Source organism: Lithobates pipiens, unplaced genomic scaffold, assembly GCF_037356315.1.
Source record: "Lithobates pipiens isolate NorthernLeopardFrog02 unplaced genomic scaffold, aLitPip1_a1.2 Scaffold_23, whole genome shotgun sequence".
Lineage (NCBI taxonomy): Eukaryota > Metazoa > Chordata > Amphibia > Anura > Ranidae > Lithobates > Lithobates pipiens.
The window spans coordinates 318,009,269-318,033,406 of record NW_027507785.1 but is presented as its reverse complement, the minus strand read 5'-3'; the positions used below and the strand labels follow the sequence as shown (position 1 = coordinate 318,033,406).

The 24,138-nt window shown below is 43.1% G+C and overlaps 1 protein-coding gene across 1 annotated transcript in view; it reads right to left on the bottom strand.

The window, feature by feature from the left end:
- Positions 1 to 11,520: 11,520 nt before the first annotated feature.
- TM2D1 (TM2 domain containing 1) overlaps positions 11,521 to 24,138 on the bottom strand; it is a 29,925-nt gene continuing 17,307 nt past the window's right edge. The window contains 2 exon segments of the mRNA XM_077450583.1: positions 11,521 to 12,116; positions 15,291 to 15,408. Of these exon segments, the coding sequence (XP_077306709.1) occupies positions 15,298 to 15,408 (111 nt within the window). The 3' untranslated portion in view covers positions 11,521 to 12,116; positions 15,291 to 15,297.

Sequence of the window (24,138 nt, the reverse complement as noted above, 5' to 3'; positions counted from 1 at the left end):
GAAATCAACTTTTTAAAGTATACTCTGGTTATAGGACAGGCGCTTTTCTCTTCCACCATCCAAAAACTGTAAATATATCATTACACTTTTGGTGAGATGTAATGCATAATGTTGAAGAATTATGAAATGTATATTTTTTGTTCTCCTTTTTCCATATTCCGTTTAGAATATAAATCCCCCCCCCGAAGAAGACCACGACATTAGGGGTCGAAACGCGTTGGTCTAACCATGTGGATGTCCACGTTGTAATGTTTGAAAACAACGGGCTCAACGCTGTGTTGTTTTTACAAAGAATGATGGATTATGTTACTTATGTGTCATATACCAGAACTAAAAATATTTTAAAACTCTCAGTGAATTTGCCTTTCACCTTCTGATCCAATAAAAGATTTTAAAATTCCAATATTATTTCATTAATTTGCTGCTAAAAAAAACCTCTTGAGGGAATTTCCCATTTTGTATAACTGATGGGGTGTGCAGCTTCATCGGCTCCCATATATGTGTTATTCTATGCTACATGAATCAGTGATCTCTCACCAAAATAAATCACGGAGACACGGATGGATGTTGGAGGGGGGGGGGGGGGGGGGGTGGGTGGTGCTGGCTTTGCTTTGAATGATAAAAATGAATAAAATAGCGTTTGTGGTTCCCGAATGCAGTGAAGTAAGGCTGCAACTAACAATTATTTTCATAATCGATTAGTTGGTCGATTTATGGTTTCAATTAATCGGGGTTAATAACCTTAAAAAAAAAAAAAAAAAGTGTGGTGTATAATTTAGTCAATATGTAAAGTTTAAAAAAAAAAAAGCAATTTATTCTTAAATATCTCTATGGAGCGGTAAATAGAAATAACCAATTATATTGTTAGGGAGCAAAATATCAAATCCACTCTGAGAATAACAGACAGAAGCGATATACTGTATATGCTATTAGAGGAGATATATACTATTAGCGGAAATATACTGTATATACTATTAGAAGAGATATACTGTATATTCTATTAGAGGAGACATATATATATACACTGTATATATTGTTAATATACTGTTAGAGGAAATATACTGTGTATATATTAGAGGAGAAATATACTATTAAAATGGTGAATCTGGTAATTAGACTCAGATTTTTTTTTTTTTTTTTATTAAAAAAAAAACAATGATGTCTTCCTTCAAGGGAAAAAAAATGCCATTTTAAGAACATTCGTTCGATTTTCGGGGTCAAATCGACGATCAATTTCAACCACGGTGACGGGAAAAACTGGAAATAGAAAACTTCTTGGTCATTTGGGAATTTTCAGACAGTGCATGTGGTTTTTTTGTTCAGAAATGACATTCGTTTTAAAAACAGAATGTTAAAAACAAGTGAAAATTATTAGGTCTGTGGAAATTAAAGACGAATTCCTCGATTAATCAATTAATTTTTTTGATCGATCAAAATTCTTTTGATCGCTACTCACCTCGCCGCCGGCTTCTGGGTCTTCAGGGAGTTCCGTCGGAGATCCGGCGACGTCACCGGACTCCTCCCCCCTTCCCTTCGTTAGCAAACGGAGGCACTTGGGGAAGGGGGGAGGAGTCCAATGACGTTGATGTCCGTGGAGTGCGGTGACATTGAAGTTCTGAACGTAACGCGTATGGGGGGGGGGGGAGCTACACATGACGTCACCCGCTGCTGCCCTACGGAATTAACACGATTGTTGGCTTTAAATCTTATACTTAAGCGGTGAGCACTTAGATCTTTTCTTTCTACCCATGACCCGGCGTCCTTGCAGAGATCTAAGGAGACGTGAGAGAAGTTTATGGTCCGTGTTAACCCTTTTGATACCCACTTGTATGACCATCTGTTTGCACAGGGGTCCATGTCATAAGGTGAGAGTGATTAGTTAGACCGGAGGTGGAGGGATTGTCACGCTACTGTGGGGGAAAAAATGACTTACGTCAGTGCTACAGTTTGAATTTAAAACGTATTTGTGTGAACTGTGAAGTTAAGTCATGGATTGTGGAAACTAACTAGTGTCGGGTGATTGTATACAGTGTATACCACATTTACCACTGACTAATGCAGAGTTGCAATGCAAGGAGATCAGCTAAAAGTAGTTGGATCTGTATGTTCATTATAATTAATAGAAATCAGTAGATTAATTAATTTATTTTTTTAATCAGTAACAGCCCTAGAAAATGTCAAAACAACATTCTTTCATTCTTTCAAAACAACATTCTTTCATTCAGCGAATGTTCAAAGATTTTTCGTATGAATATTGATCGGTGTGGCCAGCATAAGGCTTGGTACACACCTACGCAGTTTGCTTTTGATCTGTTTCTGCAGTGCTTTTTTTTTTTTTGCATTATTTTGCTGTGATTTGCGTTTATGCATTTTTTATTTTTTTTGGCCGATTAAAAAACACAAATTTCTGCACAAACCCATTACATGGTTTTCTGCAGCTTCTCCATTGAAGTATATTGAACCCCAAAAAAAAAAAAAAAAAAAAAAAAAGCATTGTTTTCCGCTTAAAATAAATAAATCCCTGACCCTTTACAAAAACGCAGCGGCTAAAAAAAAATAAAAAATAAAAGTACAGATGTGAACGTGTCCCATAGGAAACCATGTAAATGAACTGTAGTGCGTTTCTGCAAAAAAAAAAAAAAAAAAAAAAAAAACACCAATCAACACATAGATGTGAACCAGGTATAAGACGTTTAGTAACATAATGGGGTTAAAAACTAAAATGAACCCTTTATAGTACAGAAAAAAAGAAAATGATAATCACTACTGTAAGGGGTTAATTTTTTTACTGTAGAACTGTGAAAGTAATATTTACAGTAGGGATGATTTGCTCTTTGTACTATTAAAAGCTGATTTTAGTTTTTTTAACCCCATTGCGTTACTGGCTGATTAATAGATTATGAAAATGGTAATCAATTTCATAATTGATTAGTTGTCAATTAATCGCTTAGTTGTTTCCGCCCTACAGTGAAGATTTGCTTTAACCGCTTGCCGACCGTATAACTTACATATACGGCGGCTCTAATGCACATGATCACTTACCTAGTACAAGATCCTACATTTCTGGGGCGCGCACATGCCAGTGATTCACTCCTGTTGAGATTATACACAGTGGGAGCTGATTGGTGGACCAAAGTGGAGGTGTGGCTGCATGCCACACCTAAGCAGCTCCACTAGGCAGGTTAGTATGTGAATCACAGTGGTGTAGTGGTTAGCACTTTCGCCTAGCAGTAAGAAGGGTCGCTGGTTCGAATCTCAACCACGACACTACCTGTCTGGAGTTTGCATGTTCTCCCTGTGCCTGCGTGGGTTTCCTCCGGGTATTCCGGTTTCCTCCCACACTCCAAAGACATGCGGGTAGGTTAATTGGCTTCTGTCTAAATTGTCCCTAGTATGTAATGAATGTAAGTTAGGGACCTTAGATTGTAAGCTCCTTGAGGGTAGGGACTGATGTTAATGTATATGCAAAGCGCTGCGTAAATTGATGGCGCTATATAAGTAACTGAAATAAAAACATTTATAATATATATATATATATATATATATATATATATATATATATATATATATATATATATATATATATATATATATATATATATATATATATATATATATATATATATTTTATACCAAATTTTAAGTCTTTTTTGATTTATAGAGCAAAAAATAAAAAGCCCAGCAGTGATTAAATACCACCAAAAGAAAGCTCTATTTGAAAGAAAAAGGAAAAAAAAAAAAGAAAAAGGCATGAGGGATTGAAGTTTCTCTTTAAATTCCCCTGAAAATAGAAAAGCAAGAGACACTTTCAGACAGAATATATATTTTATATTCCACTCAAATTTTTTTTTTTTTAGCTCTTTTTGAATAAATAATTCTTTATATACAAAATATGAACATGTTAAAAAAAAAAAAAAAAAAAACTCACAGTAAAGATATTTACAGCATAACAAATCCAAGACTGCATCAGTGGAGGAACCATAAAACAAAGTTAAGAGCTGAACTCCTTGCAGATATGTATTAAAGACATAATCATTGCTACATTGTGTTTTTGTATCACTATTTTGTTTTTTTTTAATGCAATCATTGCAAAACCAACATTTCCCAGGCCCATGTACAGCAGAGTCCAGTCTGGGAAAAGGAGACACAGCACAAGGAGCTTTGCTACAGTGCTCATGTGCTGACAAGGCACATCCTGATAGGAGGAGAGAGCAGAACGAGTTTGCAGTTTCTCTTTTCACTGTAACAGGCTAGGGGGAGGGACAAAACCTGGGATTGCTGCTTAACCACAGCGGAAAGAAAAAAAAATAGGTCTCCTGGCCAGCTCTGGGCAAATGTTAAAGTACTCCAGCCAGTGTATAAAGCAAAAAGTATCCCAGTGAGTGTATAAAACAAACGAAAAAAAAACAGCTCAGGTTGCCATACTCGCCTTTTCTCCAGTTGCTCACTGCAGTACTACATTTTTGCCACAAGATGGCCTCAGTCTTCTGGGTAGAATGACCCTGACCGAGTACAGTGGAACCTCGGATTGCGAATAAGGCTATGTTTCCACCACTGCGTCCCCAAAGTCGTGCGATTTTTTTGCCGCGACTTGAAGAAATGCCTGTGTATTCTTGAGGTCTATGGAGCTCAAGTCGAATCAAAGTGGGACCAAAGTAGTGCAGGGACTACTTTGAAGTTGCTGCGTCTTGAAGTTGCACAGATATGAATGATACTCATTGGAAATCATGGGGTATGACTTGTCATGCGACTTTTAAGTCCCAAAACGCATGAAAAGTCGCACTAGTGGAAGCCTAGCCTAATGTGTTTTTTGAGCATTTCGCAATACGAGCTATTTAAAAAAAAAAAATCCTGACTCGATTTGCGAGCAAGATTCAAGCCGCACGTGTGTGCAGTACCGCATTTGGCCAGAGGTGCGGGGGCGCCGGAGACACTACGTCCCCGCACCTCTGGCCACATACAGTACTGTATACACCAGCGCCCCGCACCTTTGGCCACATACAGTACTGCATACACCAGCGCCCCCGCACCTCTGGCCACATACAGTACTGCGTACACCAGTGCCCCCGCACCTCTGGCCACATACAGTACTGCATACACCAACGCCGCCGCACCTCTGGCTACATACAGTAATGCATACACCAGCGCCCCCGCACCTCTGGCCACATACAGTACTGCATACACCAGCACCCCCGCACCTCTGCCCACATACAGTACTGCATACACCAGCTGCGGCTGTGGAACAGATTATCTGAGGTTCCATTATTTCCTATGGGGAAACTCGCATTGATATACGAATGCTTTGAATTATAAGCATTCTTCTGCAACGAATTATGCTTGTAATCCAAGGTATTACTGTATATAGATCAGGAAATTCAGTGTAAAATAGGAGTCCTCATCTACATCAGAGTTAGTGACTACTGAAGGATTGGCACGACACCCAAGAAATTAGGAAATGTCAGTGGACAGCTTAAGACAGGTTTCAATTAAAGTTATACTAACATATGAATACAGTTTTACCCGCCAAAGAATATGTAATTCAGGCCTCCTTGCCATCCAGGCAACCCAGACTGCACTGCGGTTAACCCCTTTATAACCATCCAATGAGCCCCACACATGCTTTGCTGGGTGCCCGATGTTTATGTGCTGAAAGTGTGCTCCCGGCACAAAGACTAAGCTGTCATGCCTGACGAAGGGGTCCTGCGTGACTCTGAAACGTTGCACCTTTGTTGTGAACATGCAATAAACTACCCGTTTGGATGCCAATTAATTTGTGCCGATCCTTGGTGTGCTGGCAAATATCTACATTGTGACGTAAACCAGTATCCAAGCTGCTTGTTGCTGCAGCACCCAAACCCTGAGAGCTTATACCAGGAACATATGCGATAGGAATATGAAGTAGCACAACACAAGAAAGGTGCAACATTTCAGGGTCACGCAGAACCCCTTTGTCAGGCATGTGATCATCACATGCCTGACGAAGGGGTCCTGCGTGAGTCTGAATCGTTGCAACTTTCTTGTGTTGTGATCATGCAATAAACTACCCGTTCGGACGCCAATTTGTGCCGATCCTTGGTGTGCTGGCAAATATCTACATTGTGACTCCAAGCTGGTTGTTGCTGCAGCACCCAAACCCTGAGAGAGCTTATACTAGGAACATATGCGATAGGAATATGAAGTAGCACAACACAAGGTGCAATGTTTCAGGGTCATGCAGAACCCCTTCGTCAGGCATGTGATCATCACATGCCTGACAAAGGGGTCCTGCGTGACTCTGAAACATTGCAACTTTCTGGTGGTGTGATCATGCAATAAACTACCCGTTTGGACGGCACTTTGTCGTGCTGGCAAATATCTACATTGTGACTTGAACTAGTATCCAGCTGGTTGCTGCTGCTGCAGCACCCAAATCTTGAGAGCTTATACCAGGAACGTGTGCAATAGGAATATGAGGTATGGCTTTTGATCCTGTGACCACATTGACTGTGGGTGCCGATCCTTTCCACCACCCTAGCCTTTCAGAACTGTTTAAAAAAGGACACTAGGGCAGGCAGGAAGGAGTTAAGCATTACAGCCTGGCCTCATTGCCCTGTGATTGGAAAATAAAAAAGCAGAAGCATACTAATGAGAAAAATCATTGTGCAGCACAGCCCACAGTGCGTTTGCGCAGATTGTGTGGCTCAGAGCAGCTGCTAGAGGGCGCACAAATCTTGTGTCCTGCCTATCCTGCATACAGCAGAATGGAGGGAGATAAAGGGGCCGATGGATTTTGTAGAGAGCCCCCTAACGAATGCCTGTGAAATAAGAGGGCGGGCAGCATGTAAAACAGGGAGGAGCATTGGAGGATTTTGGGAAGATCTTGCTGAAGGAGAACTAAAGCTGTACCCAATTCAATCCATCGATCAACTTGGGCACAACCAGTCTGTCTGATTTTTATTTTTTTTACATTCAATTAATGCCGACAGCTATATCCGCTAGCAGCAATCATTTTGTTCTGCCAGCCCAGGAATCCACGTGTGGTGGAAGGAAAGAGAAAATCGAGTCATCTACAGCAGTGGTTCTCAACCCTGCCCTCAAGTACCCCCAACAGGCCATGTTTGCAGGTTTTCCTTTATCTTGCACAAGTGCTTTAAAGGGGTTGTAAACAGGTGAAAATATTTTTAGATATATCTGATCTATATGCTGCATAGATCGTTAATCTACACATTTTTACATCCAAAATTTACATTAAACCTGTTTTCTGGGCGTCTATTTTCGCCACTTCCTCCTTTGCAGTCTCTTTCGATTCCCATAGCTTTCCGGCTGTTGGAGCGCGCTCTCTCTGTTGGGGGTACTTCAGGACAGGGTTGAGAACCACTGATCTACAGTATGGGTTACTTGACACTTTAAAGCAGCATTACACCCAAAAGGGGAAGCTCTGCTTGTGTGCACCCCTCCACTGCCACATTGGGGAGGGGGGGGGAAGATACCTGGTTTTGACAGGTACCCTCTCCCACTTCCTGCTCAGATCGCCGTGGCGATCTGACGTGAAAGGTCGGACCCCCCTGCTTCCCCCGCAGTCTTCTGGGAAACATTGCAGGTCCTTAAAACCTTCAGAGGCATTCACAGCATGCAGCACAGCTCACATATGTGCACTAAGAAACAGTCTGAAGCCACAAGGCTTCCCTTACCTGCTATGCCAGCGCCTGCACCTGAAGCCGATTAAAGAATCTGTTCGGGGTGGGGACATCACTGGATCCCTGGACAGGTAAGTGTCCTTATATTAAAAAAGTCAGCAGCTACAGTACTTGTAGATTCCTCCCCCCCCCCCCCTCCAGTGTCACATTTGGCACCTTTCAGGGGTGAGGGGGTTGCAGATACCTGTATAATACAGGTATTTGCAGCCACTTCCGGGCATAGACTCCCGCTGGGGAGTCTACGTCACACAGGTCCCAGAGACAGCAGGGACCATTAGGATTGTGCAGCGTGACTCGCGCATGCGCAGTAGGGAACCAGGAAGCAAAAGCCACAAGGCTTCACTTCCTGATTCCCTTACCGAAGATGGCAGCGGTGGCACCCAAGGACCAAGGGACATCGCGGGTGCCCTGGACAGATCCTTATTTTAAAATGCAGTATTTGCAGCTGCTGACTTTAAAAAAATAAATAAATTAAAAAAATAAAAATAAAAATAAAGTGTTTCTCCCCCCCTCCCCCCCTGAGACCAGTTTGTCCTCAGCCATTTAGCAAGGACACAGATTGCTTTTTCAGAAATACGGATACCTCCAGAGAGGGTACCTCCATTTTTATAAAGGAATTATGGTGAAAATACGGCGTAGGCAACAATAAGTAAAAACTGCATGAAAAAAAAAAAAAATTACTTTTGTACCAACTTCTCATCACCAACTCAAACACTCAGCGGATTCCCCCTTTTTAAAGAGCGGAACGGAAGGCAAAACAAAGAGTTACAGCCAAAGTCCTTCCACATATCTCTGAGCTGCAAAAAAGATCCTTGCACATTCCGGATCAATACAATGTTCTCTAGAAATCTAATGGTGGAATATAATTTAGCCGCAGCAACACAAAGAGTACGAAACCTAATTCATCCCTTATGTTTCAAAGTTGCTGCTCTTGGCAGATGCTGATAACACTATGATAGATTAAAGGCAATGTACTGTTCTCAGCCGAGTAAGCACAGCAAACTGCATTTGCTACTCAGAGCACTGTGCAGCCCCCCCGCCACCCCCATCAGAGACCGAAATGATCAGTCTGTTCTGATGAGGGAAACGCAGCGTGGAAGGGTGAGGTCAGACTGCTTATTATCCATGAATCTGATAAATAAAATAAAGCGCTAAACTACCGATGGTTTAAAAACATAACAATGATTAAAAAAAATAAGTACATTTAAAAAAAAAAAAGACAAAAACACGTTTAGGGTTTTTTTTTTTGGGTTTCCTTCCTCAGGACTTACCCTGAATCTAGCTGACAGCTCGAAAACACGAGGTTACATTTTATATGTTGCTTAAAGTGGTTGTAAATCCCCCTGATCTATTTTTACCTATAGGTAAGCCTATATGTATTGAAAATATCTCCTAAACGTGTGCCGTTTAGGAGAGATTTGCCTTGTACTGCGCCGATGTGATTAGCGCAAGCCCAGTAAAGAGGCGGCTCTCTGTGCCATTTCCACCGTAGCACATGCCGTGACTGGCGGCTGCCACGCACACACGTGGGAGTGACGTCACATGGTTACGGCCAGTCACAGAGCCGGAGTCCGCGGCCCCCGGAAGGAAGATGGATGCTTCCACCAAGCGGGGACATCACGGGCTTCGCTTGCAGGTAAGTGGCACATAACGGGCTAGCACGCGATGCATACTAGCACATTATGCTTTTACTTTGCAGGGGAATAAAGAGGAAGTAAAACCCATCAGGGTTTACTTCCTCTTTAAAGCAGTGCTGTTTGACCCGCAACTGAAGCTGAACTCTGGCCTTCCCATTAGTCTTGCACAGTTGTACCGGTGTTCTGCCCGTACTGCTCAGGCGCAGCGCTTGCGCAGTATGGAGCAGAAGGAGATTCGGAAAGTCTCCAAAGATGAACGGCGCCTGCGCCGAGGTGCTAGCCGCCCCACCATCCAAGTGGACATAGGGCTGCACATATTAGAGGGCCTCTCGCGGGCTCACTTCACTCGCCACGCTTGGGGCACGGCTTCGCTGCGCTCGGCTCTTTTTATTCTAACTCTATGTCCACTTGGATGGTGGGGCTAGAACCTGGACTCACGGCGCAGGCGCCGTTCATCTTCTGCATGAAGGTAAAAAAAAAAAAAAAACCTGGAGCCTTTGGAACCACTTTAAGTATGCAAATAAATTGTAACCTCTAAGCCATAACGATGGGGGAAGGGGAACCATTAAACTCTAAAATACATAGGATGTTTTGTTTTTTCATTTACTGTGGTGAATTCATTTTATCTGGACTCTCAACAACAGTTCGGTGCTCTTTTTATCAAACAAATCCAAGACTGTTACCCAGAAAGCAGTGTCAGGGCCCTTTGGGCACTAGAGGGCTGCACCCACATGGATGACCAAACTTGGTTGGAAAACTCACCTAGACCAGGGTCCAGTGCTTCATGGCTTCATTCTTCTATTAAACCTATATTATTCAGTCAGTGTGTCAGTCCTTGGACTTGGGGGTATTTAAAAAAAAAAAAAAAGAATGCCAAAATAAATTGCTTTTCCCTGGTGCTAACTTCTCCCCATAAGGCCCCCTTCACACGGGCAACCCCGTTCAAGTCCGCCTGTCAGTTTTTCAGGCAGGCCTGATCGGAAAGGCCCATTCATGCCTATAGACAAGTGGGTGTAAAAATGGACTTGTGAGTGTTTACACCCACCTACCTCTGGGTCCAATCAGGTCTGCTAAAGGGAACGGATCAAGACTCAGTAGAGAAGAACGGAGGTAGTTGGGTGTAAAAGGACAACAAAGTCCATTTACTGCTGGCCGCCCATAGAGCAGAGCGGGTTCTGTCAGTGTCAGATCTGCAGTAACTTAGTAGACACAGAAGTGTCAAACGCCCGCTTTACTCCGAGCTGATCGGAACGGCATTCGCCCTGTGAAAGGGGCCTAAAACTTCAACATGGAAAGATGCAATATCAAAAGTAAAAAAAAAAAAAAAATAAAAAAAAAAAAAAAGTATAAAAAACACAGATAGCTGAACCAGGAAAAACAAAACAAAAGATGAGTAAATAAGCCAATCCAGAGTGAAGCAAGGAAGCTGCAAACTTTCAGCAAATGCTAGTTGCCTGGCTGTCATGCCTGACCCTCTTACATCAATAATCTGAGTCAGTAACCAAAAACATGAAAAAAAGTTAAGAATTATAAGTTTGCTGATTGGCACGAAGACTGGAAGGGACAACACAGTGGGCCAATCAGGCTTTACTGAATGGCGCATCCGACAAATTCAGTATGCTGATTGGAGGGGAGAGCATAACCGTATGCTTCATCAGTATGCTTCTGCTTCACTATCCAATCACATTCTTGACCAAGCGGTGTCGTTTTTAACAACAGCTACGAAAAGTAAATGGTCATGACTGATCTCTGGTATCTGGATTAGAGAACTGGCTGAGCATAAATGTTTAGGATATATATATATATATTTTTTTTTTTTTTTTTTTTTTATTAATTAGTGCTTGTACTTGAATAAGACTTGGACATCCTGTGAACCCTAAAACTTGGGGTATTCTATCATGCAAATATTATCAGAAGCAAAAGATGACACTGGGGCTGCTGCTCCTACATTCCTATTGGTCAGTGAAGCTCCCCCCCCCCACCCCATATGACATTCATGAGCCAAAAAGGAGGTACAGAAGGGACTGGGCCAGCGCTGGATGACTTTGTGCACTGGAGTTTGAGCAGACCAATATTTGGGGCTCCTGAGGCATAACGGATTAATGTAAAGATCCTCATACTTCTGTTTTCAGATAACTGTCCTTATTAGGTTTAGTTCAGTAACTAGAAATTGAAAGGATAAATGCCATTTCAAGGTGGCAAAAAAATTTAAAATAACAGCATAAAGTCTTTATTAAACTGCAGATTTATCTGTACGGAGCCATTTTCCCCATTAGTCAATGAGTGGGGAAAAAAAAAAAAAAAAAGTCCAAAGCAGCTTTATAAATATGAAACAAATGAAAAATAAATAAAAAATAGTTTGAGGATTCTATGAATAGGCCATACCGTATACGCTTGGTTTGCTGTTACTGGGGGAGCAATTGGGTAATTGGAATGTCATCGTCCAGGTTAGCTTCAAATAAGATATTTGCAAATTACCCATCGATTTCCAGAGAGGGGGGAGTCTTCTAAATATGGTGAGGGATTCTGTTTGTGGGCGATTGTTGGTCATTTCAAGGGGGGGATTTTAGTTTGATAGACAGAAATGTTGACAGAAGTTAGAAATTCCATAGGCTGCATATTTCTGTCTTTAAGGCTAAAAAAAAACAAAAAAACCTGCTAACACGGATTTTCCTCCTCCAGTCACTGAAATTCCAGTTGTTTTGGCCTCAATTTCTTTCAAGCGCTTGTTGGACATCAAAAAAGGTGAAAATCCACAACGGGTGCCTGTGAATTGTCAGGGGTCCTCCAGACGCTCTCAGGCCTGTAAAACATTGAATTGGTTTTATTGATGGAAACATTAAGATTTTTAATTTTTCTTGATTTAAAAGATGTAACAATTATAATGATACTCCAAGGCTCTATAGCAGTGGTCTTCAAACTGAGGCCCAGGGGCCAGATGCTTGCCTTGATCAGGCCCTTGGGCACCAACAATAGGACACTATTCCTTCCACTGACACCAATGATGGGGCATTATTCATTTCCCTGATATCAACGATTTGCACTATTCCTCCAACTGACATCAATAAAGGATTGGTCTTATCCATGTAGGCCAGTAGTCTCCAAACTGTGGCCCAGGGGGTAGGAGTTACATAGTTAGGTTGAAGACACCAGTCCATCCAGTTCAACCTGAGCGAGTGTCTACAATTGTCCCTATGTCTGTACATTGCACACTCACATCGGTCCCTACCCTCAAGGAGCTCACAATCCAAGGTCCCCATTCATATACTAGGGCCAATTTTGGACAGAAGCCAATTAACCTGCCTGCATGTCTTTGGAGTGTGGGAGGAAACCGGAATGCCTGGTGGAAACCCACGCAGGCACAGGGAGAACATGCAAACTCCAGGCAGGTTGTCTCGTGGTTGGGATTCGAACCAGCGACCCTTCTTACTGCTAGGCGAGAGTGCTAACCACTACACCACTGTGCTGCCATTGGCCCTTTGCTTACTTTTTTCCAGCCTTTGGGCACCAACAATAGAGCACCATTCCTCCCTCTGACACCAACGATAGGGCACTAATCCTTTCCCTGATACCAACAACTTGCACTAATCCTCCCAACTAATACCAATGACTAAGCATTGTATACTCTCATTGACACCTAAGCATTTTTTACTCATACTGGACACATTCTAGCCCCCAGAAAATTTGAAGGACAATAAACTGACCCTTTGTTTAGAAAGTTTGGAGACCCCTGCTCTATAGCAGTGGTATTCAACTTTCTTGATACGGGGGCCTCAAGTGTGGCCCCCGACGTTGCCGATGGACCACACATAATATTCAGTGAATACTCACGGTCAGAGACACAATGGGATATAGTCAAAGTCTATGGGCATGATACAAGAGATAGCCAGCGACTGCGGTCATTGTATACTTGATGGCCAGAGACTATGAGCCTGCTACAAGAGATGGTCAGAGAGCACAAAAATGCTGCAGGAGACAGTCAGAGACTATGAGCTAAGAGATAGTCAGGGACTGTGGACATGTACAGGAGACTGAGATTGTAGACTGTCTGAGAGTTATAGCAGTTTTTCCAGACTGGGAACATGCTTCAAGAAACACATTACATGAGACTGCTAGAGAACATCTATAGCAGGGCAATTTTGCGCATGGGTAGCACAAAAAGTGCCAAAGGGCTGCACGTGGCTCCTGGGCCATAGGTTAGGCATTTAGGTTCTATGGCATTTAGCCTGTCACCCAGTCAGCAGCTGATTGAAGAACCTGGAGGCAAAGGCAGGAAATATACCCTGCAAAAAAAAAAGGGGAAGGAGGGAATTCAGATACCCAGAAGGGAGCGTAGGTCCTTACTTGGGATGCTCGGCAAAAAACTGAGCTGCCTCTAGCAGATGGGGATTTGGTCATCCTTCGGATGTGCTTTTGTTTTTATGCCTAGTTCCCTACTTCTTCAGGTAGCACTACAACCTAACACCGTGGGTTACAGATCTTTCATATCTCCAGGGACCCTCCAAATATCCAGGAATCCTAAAGATAAAGCTTAAAAGTTGTAACAATTGCAATCATTTCAAGTGATTGTAAACCCCCGTTTTTCTTTTTTACAAAAATAACAAACATGCCCATACTTACCTGCTCTCCGCTTTCCCTGGGAGCACCCGTGTGGGCTCGCTCCCGAGTCCCGCTGCTGCATCTGTTGACACATAGCGGGACTCGGCCCCTAACCCCCCCCCCCACTCCCGTGTCACAGGATTTGATTGACAGCAATGGGATCCGATGCTGCGCTCGTGCACATTGCTGGATCGGATGGGTTCGGATAAGAAAAAAAGGGGAGGGTGGGGGCTTTAATAAAAGGCGTTTCACCTTAATGCATAGAATGCATTAGGATACTTTCACACTGGGGAGACGGGTCCATTAGCGGCACGCTTTTAATCCCCAAGAAGGGGTTAAAAGCAGGCAGTTTTAAAACTTTCTTTGGGGGTTAAAAGTGCCCCGCTAGTGCCCGAAAAAGCGCCGCTAAGACGCAGATAAACCGCCACTAAAATGAGCGGCGCTATACCGCCAACGCGGCTGCGGCTACAGTGTGGAATTAGCCTAAGGCTTTACAACCACATTACGAATGAATATTCAAATTATAATCATGACTAGTTCAGACTATGCACGGACTGAGTACCGTTTTACATTCAATACTCCTCAGTACTGTAGACACTATAATACATTCCAGTGAATTACAGAAAACACAGGATTTCTTGGACACCTCCTGCACATACCATTACTACGAAAATCACTCCCCCTTAAGTGGTTTTTGCTACAGGTTTTCATATGTTATAAGTGCGGATGAACTCCAGTTGGCCTACAAAAAAAATGACACGCGGCTGCTCCTTTACTTAGGGGAAATAATAAGGAGGATAACTGAACCTATTCTTTGGCCCTGTGAAGACTGGCTATTGGATTTTCTGTGCTTCCACCCCAGAATGTGGGCGGATCCTCAACGATACAATGCAGGGGCAATGGTACCTGCTGGTCCTGATGTTGGTGAGATGGCACAATAAACCAGTAAAAAATAAAAATAAAAAATCAGCATCATTCAGGATTCAGTGATCAATACTAAAAGTGGCGGGGGGGGGGGGGGGGGGGGGGAGTTGGGTGGGACCATAGAGTACGTAATCTCTTTTTCACACCTTCCTAAACAAAGTATTATATCCTGAGAAGCAGCAAGCCATGTATAATTTAAATTAAAATTTTTTTTTTAAAACAGTACCAACAACTGTGCTTGAAAAGTAACGTCATTACATGAGACAATAAAACAAAAAACACAAAGTCTGATTGGCTTAGGGATACAGGCACCCAATCTGCAGTCAGCTAACCGATTTGTCTTCCTGTGTCTCATCTATACTGGCAACAAGATAAAAGATGCAATATACTAAAATCACTCATCAATACATAATAGAATAAAAAAAAAAAATTCCCATTACGACAAGCAACTTACACACAGCTCATGGATATAACTGCGTCTCTCTGAATGTTTCATTATTAATACTTAATCGGATGAGCCTGGCTCCGTAGTAGTCAATGATGTAGCTCGAACCATCAGATGGGCCAACAATCTGCAAAAAGGAAAACTTCACATTTTAAAATTGCTTAGGTTCATCTATAAAAAGCAGTACATTGTTTTGTTTTTGTTTGTTTTTTTTTAAAAAAAGAGGAAAGAAGAAGGAGGAAAGAAAATGAAAGGACGAGGGAAAAAAAAAAAAGGAAAGAAAAGGAAAAATGAGGAAAGAGGAGGAAAGAGGAGGAAAGAGGAGGAAAGAGGAGGAAAGAGGAGGAAAGAGGAGGAAAGAGGAGGAAAGAGGAGGAAAGAGGAGGAAAGAGGAGGAAAGAGGAGGAAAGAGGAGGAAAGAGGAGGAAAGAGGAGGAAAGAGGAGGAAAGAGAAAAAAAGTTTGCCAGAAAGGTATAGAGAGAGTATTGGGGGTGAAAGGAAGAGTGATGGAAGAAAAGAAAAGAGGGGGAAGAGGACAGATATAGAAATCCCTCTACTAAACCGGTGTGTAGCAGAATCTGTAATATTAGTAGACTAGCAGGCATCTGCATGTCATGTAAACCATTTCCCCCATGCCCATGGGCCACCTGTGCACCCCTGAACTATGTAAAGCACAGACATCATTAAATACAATAAAGCCAATTAGGTTTGATAATCAGGCTTGATGGCCATCATCAGTGCTGTGTATGGATATCACGGCTTCTCTGGAGAACAAAAAAACATTCACCAAAAATTTTCGCCAGCAGAATTTTTACAGTGACAAAAACTAAAGGAAAAAGAACACCTAACATTTTCATCCACTGAATAAAAACGGATGGAAATCAAATCTGTTTTCATTCAACTCTCTCTCTTTCCCCTTTATAGAGCCACCTTTGAGGGCAGGGGTTGCCCACATAAATTTTAGAAGGTGTGGACCTGCTGGTTGGACGATAGCACTACCGCGACTGATGCAGTAACCTTTAGACCGGCATTAAGGTTGAAATATGGTAATAGACTGACCCAGGTACTACGTGTATTTCTATGATATAATATCCCGCACTTATGCTGTTGAGCACAGATCCTCCTACTTTTAACCTCTCCCCACATTGGGTTTAGATAAGTTAGTTTTGTTTGTTTTTGGTCTGCCTGGTTGAGGCCTGTTGTTGCTTCAGAGGAAGACCATCCACAGCACTGCACGGCATTACAGCCAGCGTCCACGGCACTGCGCGGCATTACAGCCAGCGTCCACAGCACTGTGCGGCATTACAGCCCCATCATCAAAAGCACTATGTAGCATTACAGCCACCGCCCAGAGCACTGTGCAGCATTACAGGCCTGTCATACCACCATCCAGAGCACTGTGTGGCCCTACAGGCCTCCTCAGACCACCGTCCAGAGCACTGTGCGGCATTACAGCCAGCATCCAGAGCACTGTGTGGCATTACAGGTCTCCTCAGACCACCGTCCAGAGCACTGTGCGGCATTACAGCCAGCATCCGGAGCACTGTGTGGCATTACAGGTCTCCTCAGACCACCGTCCAGAGCACTGTGCGGCATTACAGCCCTCCTCAGACCACCGTCCAGAGCACTGTGTGGCATTACAGCCAGCATCCAGAGCACTGTGTGGCCCTACAGGCCTCCTCAGACCACCGTCCAGAGCACTGTGCGGCATTACAGGCCTCCTCAGACCACCGTCCAGAGCCCTGTGCGGCATTACAGCCAGCATCCAGAGCACTGTGTGGCATTACAGGTCTCCTCAGACCACCATCCAGAGCACTGTGTGGCATTACAGGCCTCCTCAGACCACCGTCCAGAGAACTGTGCAGCAGTAAATGCCTTCTCAGACCACCGTCCAGAGCACTGTGCGGCATTACAGCCAGCATCCAGAGCACTGTGCGGCATTACAGGCCTCCTCAGACTGTCCAGAGTGGCTAAATTTGTATCTGCGAGTTTATTCAAAAAAACTTAATACCATTAATAAAACCATGATTAATTTATTTATTTTTTACTCCAGGCGTATATATATATATATATATATATATATATATATATATATATATATACACACATACATACATATATATATATATACACATATATATATATATATATATATATATATATATATATATATATATATATATATATATATATATATATATATATATACACATATATACACATATATACACATATATACACATATATACACATATACACATACACACACACACACGAGTTTGGAAATTCTTAAAATAATGCAATACAATTTAACTACAATTAAATAATAAAACACATTTGATTTCAGTTGACTAAAATGATTTTATTCAACTAAAATCTACTGGAGATTTGAGTCGAATAAATGCAACTAAAACAATTGCAGATGACTCGGGGAGCAACCAGAAAAGTACATCCAGAAAGGCGACTAAAAGGCTCAAAATATATCGCTTGCAGCTAAACTCCTGGCAGTTGAATGCAGCTCTGTAATTAAGACATCATTAATGCAAAGTGCTAAATCTGATCTGGTATCAGTCTCTTTACAGCAGCGCTCAGTCTGGGTGACGGAGAAGCAGCACAAGGAGCCGATCTCTTCTGCTGTAGTTTAAGGAGGTTGCTGCTAGGAGGAGACGGCAGAGAGTGACAGACAAGCTCCATTTCCTGCCCAGTCACAGGCTGGAGGGGGGGGGGGGGGCTGCAAGACCTGTAAGTGTTACTGAATGTCAAAAAGAGCAAAATCCAGTGTTGCTGGCCCCCTATATAGTACTGTACTGTGTGGCAGGGCTGTGTAAATCTATGCAAAGGTGAAATGGCTACCATTTATGTATTTTTGCTTTTTTCCCCAGAGTTCAGCTTTAAAGTGCCTGCATTTTTATATATAGATAGAGAGAATATAATATATATATATATTTTTTTTTATATTATTAGGTAATTGCACACCTTTTCAGTAACAACTGTACTATTTATCCTGCTCCAGTTACTGATAAATGAACTCTGGTAAGCAAACCATAGGCGGCACCGACTAAGCACCAGAGGAAGCGGAGGCCAGCCTAGAGCTGAATTCCAGGATCTGTGTGGCCGGGTCTATTTGCAGTGCAATGTACACACACAGCCCGGCTCTGTGCCGGCCTCCTGGACCCTCTACAGACAGCTTGGCTGCTGACCGCAGGAAAGCATTTAAAGGACGCTGTAATTTACACTAACCATCTTATTCGGCACACAATGACGGCGGAATCCTGAAACCTGCCATTATCTTCTTAGAGAAACGCGATCTCTGCTGCTGGGGCTTCCCTTATGGCTTTTTCGCAAAAAAAAAAAAAAATAAAAAAAAAAAGAAAAAAAAAAAAGAAAAAAAAAAAAAGAAAAGCTCTGTCTGTTTTGGACTGAATTCTGGGACCACAGCCCAGGAAGCAAATGTCAGAGGCAATATTTATGTTAATTCAAATTATAAGTATTAACATCTGATGGATTGTATTTAGTGTGTTTGATTTACAATCAGGCAATATTTCTTAAAGAAGAAGTTAACCTTTTAAAAGAAAAAAAAAAGAAGAGAAAAAATGACTGTAGAAGATTAATGCCACCCCATTGAGAGAACAAACAAATCTACACACATAGAGGTAAACTCCTAATCAGTTCTCTAAGTTCTGGGAACCTTGGATAGGGATGCCAGGCGTAGTAGTAGTCCCCCCTTTCCTTGGTTTCCTTAAAGTGGAGTTCCAGGCTTTTTTAATTTTTAAAAAAGTGTAGTTGCTGACTTTTAATAAACAGACACTTACCGTACCTGCTCCTCTCCACCGGCGCCTCCATTTCCACTCTGGGCACCCGGCCGTGACAGCTTTGGGATCCGCGGCCAGGCACGCACAGCGCATGCGCGAGTTGAGCTGCGCTCCCAGAATTGACAGGCGATCTCCTGTGACCTGTCACGTGTCGTCCCAGGAGATCGCCTAAAAGGTGAAAAGGAGGAATCGCCTTGGCGGTCCCTGGACGGAAGGAGGAAGTGGGACAGGAAGTCCCCCTCCTAACGAAGCCCCCACTCCCCCCCCAAAAAAAATGACATACCAAATGTGGCATGTAAGGGGGCGGGGAGTGCTTAAAGCGGTTCTTCACCCTAAAGGGGAAGTTCCGCTAATCTGATCCCTCCCCCCCTCTGGTGCCACAATCGGCACCTTTCAGGGGGGAGGGGGGTGCAGTTACCTAGATAATCCAGGTATCTGCACCCACTTCCGGGCAGACCGCCGCAGACCCCCGCAGACGCTCCGCCCCCCCCCCCCCCGTTGTGTTCTGGGAAACACACAGTTCCCAGAGACACAGCGGGGGACCATAAGAGACGCGCTGCGCAGTAGGGAACCGGCAGTGAAGCTGTAATGCTTCACTTCCCGATTCCCTGACAGAGGATGGCGGCGGGGGCAGCAGCGAGACGAGCGATCGCTCGTCATCTGCCGCCGACATCGCTGGACCCTGGGACAGGCAAGTGTGATTTTATTAAAAGTCAGCAGCTGCAATATTAGTAGCTGCTGGCTTTTAATATTTTTTTTTTTAGGTGCAGAACCACTTTAAAGCGGAAGCTCCATTTTTGGGTGGAACTCCACATTAAGATTATTCCAGTGCTAGTTAGTTTACTATTGAACGTATTTTTCCTTGGGAACCAGGTAACCTCTAAATTGGTCCTTTAACCACATCAATATCGGGCACTTTTTACCCCCTTCCTTCCCAGACCAATTTTCAGCTTTCAGCGCCCTCACACTTTCAATGACAATTGCACGGTCATGCTACGCTGTGCCCAAATTAAATTTTAATCATTTTGTTCGCACAAATAGCGCTTTCTTTTGGTGGCATTTATTCACGACTCAGTTTTTCATTTTTTGCGATATAAGTGAAAAAAGAGCGGAAGTTCGGAAAAAAACAAAACAATATTTTCTACTATTTTAAAAGAAATCCAAATAGAATTTTGTCATACATTTAAGCCAAAATGTATTCTGCTACATGTTTTTGGTAAAAAAAATAAAAATAAAAAATCCGTTAAGTGTATAATAATTGGTTTGTGTGATCGCAGACATATGTACGCAAATGATCATGTACAGAACAGATGTGCGCAGGTGATCACGGACATGTGTGTGCAGATAATCATTGGGACATGTGATTTTAGTGCGACATTCATGGGGGACAGGTGTTTTTATTATTCGGGGACATGTGTGTTTTAAATACTGTGGTGACATTAGGTTGGTGATCAGTGAGTAAAAAGCTATAAAAAAATAAAAAAAAACAAAAACAAAAAAAATAATAAAAAAAAAACAGCTCATACTCACTGATCACCAGCCAGCTGCAGCGATCCGCTCTCCTCTCCTCACCGACAACTTCTGTGTGAGAAGCGGAGAGGAGAGCAAATTGCCTAGCTGTGTTTACATCACATGGCGGATGTGATTGGACACAACCCTCATGTGATCAGGAGGGGCCAATCACAGAGCCGTGTCCGGGTGACACGAGTGCATCGGGATCGCGCCACTGCACGCGCGATCCCCCTCCTGAACGTCCACTCAGAAGGAGAGAGCGCCCACCCGGCCCGTTTATGTACATTGGCCGGGTGGGAAGTAGTTAAGCTGGGTTCGCACACATGTGCGGTGGGAATTGAAGCTCCGTTTTCATAGCTAATTGACAAAGTAGTTGTTCGGCGCTTCACGTCAGTTTTTGATCAGGATCGGGACAGGTTTACATCAGGATCAGGTCAGGATTTTATCCTGTTCACAACGGAACGCATCTGCGAATCAGATGCGTTCCCATAGAGGATAATGCGCTTGCAATTCGCACCGCAATGCCGTTTTTTGGGCATTGCGGAGTGCAAATGCAACACACACATGTGAACCAGCCTCATTCAAAAGAATGTATTTTAACCGCTTCCCGACCTCCTCACGCAGATAAACTGCGGCAGAAGGGCAAGTACAGGCAGAATCACATACCTGTATGTTGCCCTTTAAGAGGAGGGTTGCGGGCGCGCCTGCCGGGAGCTTCGCGAGCGTGATCGCGAGTCCCACGGACTCGATGTCCGTGGGGATACCCGTGATCGTCTCACGAAGAGGAAGAACGGGGAAATGCTAATGTAAACAAGAATTTCCCCGTTCTGCCTAGTGACAGTGATCACAGCTCCCTGTAATCGGGAGCGGCGATCAGTGTTGTGTCACACACAGCCCCTCCCCCCACCGTTAGCATCACTCCCTAGGACACACTTAACCCCTACAGCGCCACCTAGTGGTTAACCACTTCACTGCCAGTCACATTTACACAGTAATCAATGCATTTTTAATCACACTGATCGCTGTATAAATGTGAATGGTCCCAAAATCGTGGCAAAAGTGCGCGATATGTCCGCCATAATGTCGCAGTCACAATGAAGAAAAAATAAAATAAAAAAAAACACAAATAGTTACCATTGCTGATAAAAAAAAAAAAAAAAAAAAAAAAAAAAATGCCATAAAACTATCCCCTATTTTGTAAACACTATAAATTTTGCGCAAACCAATCAATAAACGCTTTTTGCGATTTTCTTTTAACAAAAATATGTAGAAGAATACGTATCGGCCTAAACTGAGGAAAACAAATGTTTTTATATATATTTTTTGGAGATATTTATTATAGCAAAAAGTAAAAAAATAATGAGTGTTTCAAAATTGTCGCTCTTTTTCTGTTTATAGCGCAAAAAAAAATAAAAGCCGCAGAGGTGATCAAATACCACCAAAAGCTCTATTTGTGAGAAACAAAAAGGACGTAAATTTTGTTTGGGAGCCACGTCGCACGACCACACAATTGTCAAAGCGAAGCAGTGCTGAATCGCAAAAAGTGCTCTGGTCTTTGGCCAGACAAACGGGTTCGGGGCTTAAGTGGTTAAAATGTCATGCAAACTGGATGCAGTGTAAGCCGCATCCAATTCGCATAGGTGTGAACCTAGCCTGGCATTAGGAACCTAAAGTGTTTGTTAACCCTCTTCTATTAAATAGTCTTTTCTCCTCTGAGTGCTCAGCTGATTCCGCTCCTCTCTTCTCTCTCCAGCTCACAGCTGCAGTGGGCGGGGCCGAGCCCTCCCGCTGACATCAGCCGGGGAGAAGAGGAGGGGGGGGAGAGAGAGAGCCGACAATCAGCTCAGCGCAGGGAGCCATGTTTATACAGGTACAGATCGGCAGATTTTTTTACATTACACAGGCACACAAGTTATAATGGTACAGAGGGGATAAGACTATTTAGTAGCACATATGCTGGTACAAGCAGGGAGGGGAGGGAGGAGGAGGACAGAGGAGACAGACACAGGGAGAGCTGCAGATAGCAGGGCTACAGCTGACAGAACCACGCAAACGGACCACGGTATCAGGGGCTCAGCCACCATGATTATCGTGGTCAGTTTAGAGGGAGCGTATAGCCAGGCAGGATCAGCCAGGTTTTTTTTTTTTTGGGTATACAGTGGGCCAAATGACACAGCACAAGCATTGTGCTTTAAGGATCTGTTTTTATTTTATATATACTGCGATTCTGTACTTGCCAAATATGCTGCAGAAATCTCCCGCCACCGAGTCTGCCTGCAGTCATTTTAACTGTGGGCAGCTGAGGCTGCTGCCTGTTCACTTCCTGGATTTACAGACACACCTCCAGCTCTGCAGCTCTCATTGGCCCTCTTATGACTCCCTCCCTTCCTGGCAAACTCTCACGAGAGTGAGAGAGAAAGAGCTGTGCATGATGTCATAAGCCTAGGCTAATGACCAGACAAGAAGCATGAAGTGGGCTGTATAAGGGATTTACTGGTAGAAATAAAAAATGTTTTACTTTCCAAAGATAAAACAACAACAACAGAAGATTTAATAGATGGAAAGATGAAAAAAAATGACTGAAGGTCCGCTTCAATGAGCGGTGCTCTACTTCCTTCATAACGATTCTGGTGATGAGAATGAGATGCAACACACTTTTTTACCCCTTTTCTTTAAAGAGGGATTCCACCTACAAAAAAAAAAAAATATTAAAAGCCAGCAGCTATAAATACTACAGCTGCTGACTTTTAATAAATGGACACTCACCTGTCCCGGGTTCCAGCGATGCCGGCAGCCGAGGCCGATCGATCGCTCGGCCCTCGGCTGCTGCGGCCACCATTTCAGGTGAGGGAATCAGGAAGTGAAGCGAATCGGCTTCACTTCCCGGTTCCCTACTGCGCATGCGCGAGTTTCCGCAGCGCAATAGGAATTCTCCGCGCTGTCTCTGGGACCCGTGTGTGTCCCAGCAGACAGCGCGGCAGGACAGGAAATGGCGTAGACTCCCGTGGGAGTCTATGCCCGGAAGTGGATGTAAATACCTGTCTTTGACAGGTATCTCCACCCCCCTCCCCCCTGAAAGGTGCCAATTGTGACACCGGAGGTGGGGAGGGTCCCGATCAGCGGAGGTTCCACTTTAGGGTGGAACCCCGCTTTAAGGTCTTATTTTTTTGCTGGGTTTATAATACAGGCATTATGACGATACGATTATAAGAAGTGGGTGGGCTCTGTTTAAACCATCTTTCCTCCTTTTGTTTTTTTGTATGAATAACCTGTTAATATTGTTGATGATGTCACTGTGCTTATTATGCGACTGTCATATGGATGGGTGTCTCATAAGTCTACTGATCAATGGTTGTGCTCACTTGTACACTTCAACGTAACTGTTATGTTTATCTTTAACATTAAAAAAATATATATATATTTTATGTAGGTCTTGTTCAATTTTGAAAAATGTAAATAAGTATTTAAAAAAGAAAAATTTATATATATATATTTTTTTTTTTTTATATAAAAAAATTTATAATATAATTTT